This window comes from Gossypium arboreum, chromosome 1, assembly GCF_025698485.1.
Source record: "Gossypium arboreum isolate Shixiya-1 chromosome 1, ASM2569848v2, whole genome shotgun sequence".
Taxonomy (NCBI): domain Eukaryota; kingdom Viridiplantae; phylum Streptophyta; class Magnoliopsida; order Malvales; family Malvaceae; genus Gossypium; species Gossypium arboreum.
The window spans coordinates 3618263-3627108 of NC_069070.1; the positions used below are offsets into that span (position 1 = coordinate 3618263).

The 8846-nt window shown below is 35.7% G+C and overlaps 1 protein-coding gene across 1 annotated transcript; it reads right to left on the minus strand.

Moving 5' to 3' along the window:
- Positions 1–1361: 1361 nt before the first annotated feature.
- LOC108483161 (beta-adaptin-like protein B) lies at positions 1362–8217 on the minus strand. The gene is made up of 15 exons (XM_017786393.2): positions 7903–8217; positions 7120–7317; positions 6305–6418; positions 5927–6177; positions 5467–5602; positions 5199–5378; positions 4968–5060; positions 4622–4833; positions 4417–4480; positions 4124–4303; positions 3627–3719; positions 2765–3171; positions 2339–2528; positions 2055–2258; positions 1362–1961 (listed from the first exon to the last, which is right to left on the minus strand). The coding sequence occupies exons 1-15, from the start codon at positions 7987–7989 to the stop codon at positions 1662–1664; spliced, it is 2709 nt and encodes a 902-aa protein (XP_017641882.1). The 5' UTR covers positions 7990–8217; the 3' UTR covers positions 1362–1661.
- Between the last annotated feature and the right edge of the window lie 629 nt (positions 8218–8846).

Consider the following 8846-nt stretch of genomic DNA (forward strand, 5'->3'; position numbering starts at 1 on the left):
AAGATGTGAAACAATTCGTCATCAAATGCCAATTATGTCAGCAAATAAAAGCTTCATTTTTGCTTCCGAATGGTTTGCTACATCCATTGCTCATTCCCAACTAGTTGTTTGAAGGCATATCCATGGATTTTATTGTTGATTTACCAGCAACCAATGGGAAAATTGTCATCATGGTAGTCGTCGACTGTTCATCTAAATGTGGGCACTTCATCGATTTAGCATCCAATTTCACCAACGAATCTGTAGCTGCAGCTTTTTACAGAAACCATTCATTTTCATGGGGCCCCGAATGAGATTGTGACAAATGTATATAGGGTGCTATGTGGCGGATTATCCCGAATCTTGGATGCAGATGCTTACCATAAGCGGAATATTTGTATAATACATCTTACTTCTGATCAAATGACCCCTTTTTGAAGTTTTGTATTGTCGTCCACCACCAACAATCGCCCACGACTCTACTGGGAACTCCTTAGTTGAGATTGTATGCTTAATGGTGATGAAGTGTTGTCTTCACTGAAGCATAATTTGCGAACATCTCAACCTCGGATGAAGGCTGATCAACATCAACGTGAAATTTACTTTGAGGAAAGAGATTGGGTAAATGTTGAACTTCTACTTTCTCTCTCATCTTTGCATACTTTTTGCACTTCAATTTTCCTCTGGGGCAATTCTAAATTTCTTTCAGCTGTTTTTTTTTTTTTTTTTGTTTGTTTGTTTTTACTATTTCATTGTGGTAGGGAGTGGGGGACCACTAACTGTCACTGCTTCGTGATTTCAGCAGCGATGGATAGGACAAGAAATCCCAGAAGAACCCCAGTGATGGTTTTTACAGAGCAGTTTTATAACATTTACCAACCTCTTCACGTTTTAATGCTGTATAAAAGTACCATAAAATCCTTATAATAAAAATTATATTATATTTACTCTATTTATTAAAAATAGATAAATTAATTGTTAGAACAAAAATTAATTAAAATATCTATTTGTACTGCTAAAATTAACGTGCATAATATAATTACTAAATAGTAACACATTACGTGTCACATATACATCACACTAACATAAAAAACTCATTCTTAACAGTAAAAATCAATAAATTTAAAAAAAAAAAAAATTTAATCTAACGATAAAAATTAATTTAATTTATCTATTTTTTAAATAAAAACAACAAAATATAATCTAACTCGCATTAAAATCAACTCTAATACTTTTACCCCGCAAAAGAGGGTTCAAACTTTTTAATCCCATTAGTACTCCAGTCATAATCATAAAGCCTCGTCTGTGTATTACATTAATTTAGTCATCATCTTAAAAACTGGTCCACGTTGCTTCTTGCTTTTGATAATAACAAGCAGCCATTAACAGCGTAAAAATACATATGTTCAGTTTTTTTTTTCTCTCTGAAAAAGATGGAAAAGTTAATTGTACAAATAGTATTCAACACAAAAATGGAAAACACTTGCAACAATAGAAGAAAAAAGAAAACTGAAAGTTAAAAGTAAAACAGAAAGCAAACATGCAGGGATTATTTAAAAGGGGGGAGATGGGGAGATTAGCAAGAATGTGAATCCAAAAACTCGGTTGCTCGAAGATGAATTTTACATGCATTTTAACATTTTTATAACCAAGTTCAAAAATAACAAAGAGGAAAAGAATCATCATGCCTTCAGGAGTGTTTCAATGGCTTCGAAAAACAGTGGCGCCATCTCTGGATTTGGGGTCTTGATCGCACACTTCACACCCGCGTTTCCAATTATTGTTGTAAGTTCAATCAAGAAAGGTATACCTCGAGGGATCTTGGCTGAGAAGTAGAATACATCTTGATTGGCATGTTTGCGCTTCGCTATAAAGAACATGTTTGATGCAGCTAGTCTATCAAGGGTTGCTTCAGCACTGGTCACCACGATGCCTGGGAATTCTTTCAAGACCTCATTTGAATCGGGTAGTGACCTCCATGTCTGTATAATGGGAAGAAATCATTCCATTTCCATTGCTAGGATCATCCTTTTGTACCATTAAAAAACCAAAGTACTACAGAACAAACTTCCTACCTCGAGAAAACTAGTTCGCTCCATTCTCCCATCCTCGGTAAAGAACACATGCAAGAAGATTTTGTCATTGAAGTACCAGACTGGTTGCTGACTATTTTTAACAGCAACCTGCAGAAGAGTGTTTGGAGGACCAGTGGACATATTCTGGAACAATACCATGGGCAGCATTGTTCCTGCTGATGCTCCCGGTGCCAATGGGGGAACCTAATAGACAGTACCCATTAAATCCTAGAAATGCAACAAGAAGCTAAATAAAGCATCAATACTACGCAAGTTGTGATTACCTGAAGAGGTCCAGCAGCTGCCAGACCGAATGAATTCTTGTTAAACTGAATCATAAATCCATCGAGTGTGATCTGTGTGTTATTCTCAAACAGTAAACTGTAAAATATTTGACCATCCTGTCGAACTAATTGTGCACTGATTTGCAAACCCTGTCCACTTCCTGCTGGTAATAAAATAGGCAAAGGGGGGCTGCAAATCATCAAGGTAAAGAATACAGTAAGGGCAACATATCAGCGTGTATGTACTTAAGTACAAGCCTCATGCATGACTCCGATTACACAAAAAACTGTAAAATATTTACAAAGTTCTTCTAGTGTTAAGCAACTTAATTATTATTTAAAATATTTATAACATGTGCAGCAAAATATCCTGGTAACTAAAATGAGACTTCTATCTGCAAAACTAATGCATTCCAGCATACTTACCCAGAAGATGTGGCAGGCTGATCAGCGGGGACAATTTGATTGTTATCAAGGCCAATCAGATCACTTAGGAGGTCAGGCACTGCAGCAGGTGCAGGAGCAGCTGGGGCAGCAGCTGGCTGCCTAGCTGCAGCATGTGGGACACTACTAGAACTGGGTGGTGATGCACCACCATTAGCAGCATTGGAAAGTGTTTCAGAATACCTAGTTTCATTTCCATCAGGGTAGTCATCGTCTTCAGTTTTCTGTGTTGCAGTCTTTGCACGAGTTACAAAAGCATCAGGAGGTTTGTGATAGACAGAAGAAAGTGTAGCGATATTGGCAAGAAGCTCATCAAGAAGGGTCGAATCCAGTTGGTTTGAATCATCACTGATCACAGGTTTCTCAGCTAACACAACATCCTTAGCTGCCTGAGAGCAGAAATAGGAAGTCAACTATATAAAACATCCTGCATGTGGTCTAGATTCACCTTTAAATAAATAACATTCATGTCAGCAATGACACCTGCATTCAAACAATGCTACATCTATTGTGACCTATGATACTGGGACTAGCTAGATTCTGATAGAAGACAAATCAAATTGGGACAGGAAAAACACACGAATAAAAAGGCTCATGCTAATCATACCAACATGGTGAAAGGCATTCTAAACCTCAGCTTAATCATATAGTACATGCCCATTTTAAGAGTGGTCATCAAAATGGAGATGAAGGTGATTCAAGCAAATACTTAGATAGCCCTTCCCCTCCAAGGTAAGGAAGGACATGAAAATAAAAAATGTCTCGGAAGTGAAAAATGATTCCTCAGAAATTTGAAACTGAATTCATTGAATGGTGCTCTGCAATTGGTCGAATAAAACCATACCTCAGGATCAGTTGATAGAAGGCGCCAATAAATGTAGGCACGGTCCCGTAAATCAGGATTGTCAGTTTCCACAGTAGCATTATTCAATACAACCTATGGATTGACCAAAATATTAGAAGTTAGATAGGAAGTGAAATTATTTTCCAAATAAAAATTCAAAAAAAAAAATTCCTTAAATAATCAACAATCAGCAGTTAATGTAACTTGTATAACCGGATAATAAAAGCAAATCAAAGTCATATGTTCAGTGGTTCTTAGTGGGAAAAGTAAGATACTAATTCTATGCCTGATTCCCCCAGGAAATGATATAGTTTGCATTGCTCTAGACCTGCTTTCTTATGGGGTAATTGCATATAGAGAAATCAGACAATGGTTTTGGAGAAGTGTAATGTGTAATCACAGATGATAAAACTATTAGTAAAATCCTTGCACATACAAATGTGATAAAGCCCAAAACAAATAACAGAAACTATGCATGAAGAATGCATATATAAGACCTGAATCATCTGCTGTGGGCCTTCTGTTGGCTTCTTCAGAAATAGTTTGACTGTTGCAGTTAGCAGCTGCAGTTGAACTTGGGGAGGTTCTTCAGGGAAACTCTCCAAGAAGCTTTCAAGGAGCTCGTCAGCATTGTCAATTCTTTCAGCATATTCTCCAATTATCCATATCATTGAAGCCTTATAAGAGAGGGCACAAGAAGAAGGGAAAAAATGCGCTTAGAAAAAACAATTAAGAGTATTAACAGAAAACGGTGCTCTGATTCGTTTTGCAATTTCTAAGACAAATGTACCTTAGCTTCTGGCTCATCCAAAGTGTCCAAGCTCTCACAGAGGGTTGCAATAATAGATTCATATCTGTGAAAGTTATTAGGAAATCATCAGCTGGGATTCAAGTTGCACACACAAGCATTCAGCTACTGTTAAGAAATATAATGACAGGGCTTTTTATATTTTGGATAATATTGGAATGCAAAGGAGTAAATAAATGATAATTACGTGTTAGGATATCTTCTGAAGATATCTTTGATAACTATAATAGCCTCTTGAACAACATAGTTCACTTTAATCTTGATCAACTCAAGCAGAACACTGATGCACCGTTCAGCTGCTCTCTCTAACTTGATAGCACAACGACCGATGGCACGAACAGCCTTTCTGACAAAATCTACATCTACTTCCGTTGCATATTCTTTGAACTCCAATAAAACCTACATAGACATCATCCAAAGGGACCATCTCAATATGATGGTATACTAACAATATGGTTTTAAATGCAGGAGAAAATAAACTATCAACCTAAATAAGTCCATAACTAATTCTCTACAGACCAAAATCTGGATACCTGGTCTATATTTCGGTCGGAAGCAAGCTTTATCATGATTTCTAACTTCTCCATCTTCACATAAATTGGATCATTGTACTTGCAGAAGAATACCTAGAAAGAATAAGCATTTGATAAGCATACATTAAAGGCAACTACATTGATACAGAAGCATACAAATCAAGCTGTCATGCAAAAGTGTGAATAATGAGTGTGGGCAAGCATGCACATGTTCTATTCATATAAGTCCACCTTGATTTCATGGGCAAGAATCGTAGGCCGTCTTTGTACTATGAGGTTGATATTCCGCAATGCAACATATTGTATCTCGGGTTCAGCAGAGAGTAAGGTCACAAGAGGAGGAGCCATCTTTTTGCAAAGATTTCTAACAACATCAGTGCTAGTGATAAGTTCCATTTGTTGAAGGATCATCTGGAAAGCACAAAATTATGGGGTGCTCATAAGTCAACTAATAGAAGACAATACTGATGCAAAATTATGAATGGAAATGAAGAGTCACCTTAACAGCTGAAAGTACAACAGCGCAATTAGCATGTTGAAGTCGTGGCGTAACTCTTTCCACAATATTTTCTGCTTCACGTGCATCAGATGCCTTGTATCTGGAGAGAGCGTCAAGTATAAAAACTTGACCCCACCTGACATGGAACATTTTCAAAATGAGATGGGTAGAGAACAAGTTTCCCAGGGAAAATTCAACAAAAATTAACAGATGCTAGGTTAGTGACTTTGTTCAAGTTATAATGCCTGAAGATTAATATAGCAGCATATTCATCTCAAAAACCATGCTATTATACCAACATCCTATTACTCACTTTAGAAAAATAAATCATGATGTCCCAAAATGGAAAATACAAAATATCAAAATCCTATTGATCAGCTTTTTATAGCAATTAGGAAGAGAGCTCAACCACATGGCAGTACCCTGATTGTATTTGTAGGTTTCAAACCTCTGAACTTACTCTGTGCATTCATTAAGAGCAGTAAGAAGCTTTGTAAGTGTGGGAGTAGTGATTTCAAATATTGGTCCACTACTATTCTCTTGTATCTCAGCAAGAGCTGCCACAGCATTAGCCACAACCATTGGGTTATTGTCAGATATCAAATCCTTGAGAGAGTCCAGAAAACCCCTATCCTCAACCAACTCAGCATTTATATCATAAAGTTTAGCAACACATATGGCAGCTGTCTTGCGAACATATGGATCATCATCCTGTTAATATACGGTAAGAGAATCATAATAACTTGAGTGACTTGCATAAAGCAAGTCTATGATATTGGAAAAAGGAAACCAAAAGCATTGCTAAAAGTTTATACTATATGCTATAGCAGGAATCAACCTTTAGGCACCTCTGAAGAGGATCACAAAGATATTCTGTGATCTTATCAACACGGATGCATCCCATAGTCCGAACAGCCAAAGCACGAATTAGAGGATTTGGATCCTGTGAATCCTGGATACATACTCATAAAGCAAAAGCTCATTAGAGATTTATAAAGCATTATTACAGAAACCTTAACACAAACATTACTCCAAACAGAACATATCATGTAATCCTAATACTCTATAATCCTTGATACCCTTTGAGGCAGATGGAAAGACAATGGGTTGGTCAGAAGTGCCACTTCTTCGACTTTTTCTTTTCCTTAATACAGATTCTATCAACCAGAAACATTTGTGCGACAAATTTTGCAAATGCACAATGTGCTCATAAAAGAAGAGACATTCTTGCCCTAGTATGCAAACCCAAACCAAAAGAAAAACATTTAACACAAATAATTTACAATCACTTTCAAGCTCTGGGGAATCCATAACTACCATTCCTGAGATATTTAGGCTGCTCGTAAAAGAAGAGACATTCTTGCCCCAGTATGCAAATCCAAACCAAAAGAAAAACAATTAACACAAATAATTTACAATCACTTTCAAACTCTGGGGAATCCAGAACTACCATTCCTGAAATATTTAGGCTGAGATATGCAGCCTGAGCATAAAAAAAATGCCAGTATCTTACTCAACTTAAAATTTCAAATTTAACATGTTCATATCAGGCAAATTCGATATCCATGCCCTTTTTTTTTGGGGGAGAGAAGAAAAAATTTTCTTTTAAGCTATGATAAATAGTAAAGACAAAGGGCATAATAAGTTGCGCACCTTTACAAATGTATTTACTGCAAGAATAGCAAGGTCGGGCTGACTTTTGGCATAATTTATGAGATACAAATAAACAAGCTTTTTCAGCTCCAAATTCTCTGTTTGCATGCAATTCACCACATCTGTGAACAGCGATGACACATCCTTCCCAACTGTCATTGCGGCAATAACCTTCTTTACGGCATCTTTTCTTTTATCCTTCATAACATGGAAAACAAAGACATGATTACAATCCCATAACCATAAGCCACAAAAACATAGATGCTAAAATATCCATTCAACTTCCAATGGGTACGGTTTGCGCTTCTTCCACATGCTAAGAGCGCCAGTGTTAAAAATTCTTAGAAAACTCGTATAACTACAGCAAAATCAAGAGAATTTAAAAAAAAATGCACTACAGTTAAAATTCAGTTTCAAATTAGATAAACCTAACTGTTCTTGATAGAAACTTTATGAAAGGAGAAACATAATCCAATACTCGAATCGAGTAGCATTAATCCTAATAAAGAAAACTGAATATCTCTTTCCATTTCCAGCTTATTTTCCATTATCTCTAATCGATCCAAATAAGAACCTAAAGCTTAGCTAACAAATACGTAATTCAGCAGATTGACGACTTCAACGAACAAATCAAAACGGAAAACCAATAGATCTAACAAAAAACACGAACTAATGACATCAAAATGTATCAAATCGAAAACCTAGCAAATTAAAACAAGCAGATCAACAAAGAAATCTGCAGAAAAAAAATAACGAAGATGGATTAACAAGTAGGTTAGCTACCTTGTACTGAGAATTGAGCTCTTCCTTGAGTTCAGGGATTTCTCCCTTCTTCGTCGTTGAGAAGTACTTTGAATCGTGACCGCTCATTTCTCACTCTTCGAGACCTCCTCTTGGCGGTGTTGTAGATTGGAGTCGACGAAGAAGAAAAAGTAAAAAGGAAACGATGCCGAACAAACTGTGTGAAAAATCATATAAACGAGACCAGATCGAGGATTGAAAAAAAAAAGAAAAGAAGAAGAAAAAGGCTCGTTTTAATCTGCTGTTGGGCCTATTCTGGAAGCATTGAGTCCAGTCCAGATTATATTCGGACTTTGGTGACTAAGGGGATATGATATCAAACCCCAACATATTCAATCTCGTACCGCGGAGCCAAGCTTGAAAACTATCAAGCTCAATTAAATTTCTATTTTTTAAGCTCGTGTTTGGTTTGAAATATAGTTGAATTAAGTTTATTTATCAAATTTTTATTTTAACTTGAGCTCGAACTTATTTGGATGGTTAAGCATAGGATTTATAAAAAAAATATTAAAGGTAACAATATAATTTGATAATATAAAAATACGAAAAGCTCGATAAAATTCACAAGCCATTCTAGTAGAATATTACTAAACTTGAATTCAACTTGATCGATAATTCAAATTCGGTTCAATAATCATCGAATCGGGCCTGAATTTTTTTAAGTCAAACTTGAGTAGCTTGCGAACACCAATATTTCATTTATCCCTCATTCAAGCCCTTAACAGTAAATCTAGTTTGGTTAGTTTCGTTTCTTGATTTTTTTTTTATTATACTAAATTTAAAGTTTTTCATTCATATTCATAAAAAATTTAAGTAAAAATAATCAATAATTCTTATGTATTATTTAAAAAATATTTTTTATAGATTTTTTAATTTATTTTACTATTTAAAGTACGGAATATTTATTTTGACATGTCAATTTTAAT

Bases quoted from the DNA above. Each gene is read 5' to 3' on its own strand.
- LOC108483161 (XM_017786393.2), bottom strand. From the start codon at position 7,989: ATGAGCGGTCACGATTCAAAGTACTTCTCAACGACGAAGAAGGGAGAA. The intron at 5,061-5,198 runs GTGGACTTATAT...TATTCTTTCTAG, and splicing joins TTCTTGCCCATGAAATCAAG to GTATTCTTCTGCAAGTACAA. The intron at 4,834-4,967 runs GTATCCAGATTT...ATGTCTATGTAG, and splicing joins CCGACCGAAATATAGACCAG to GTTTTATTGGAGTTCAAAGA.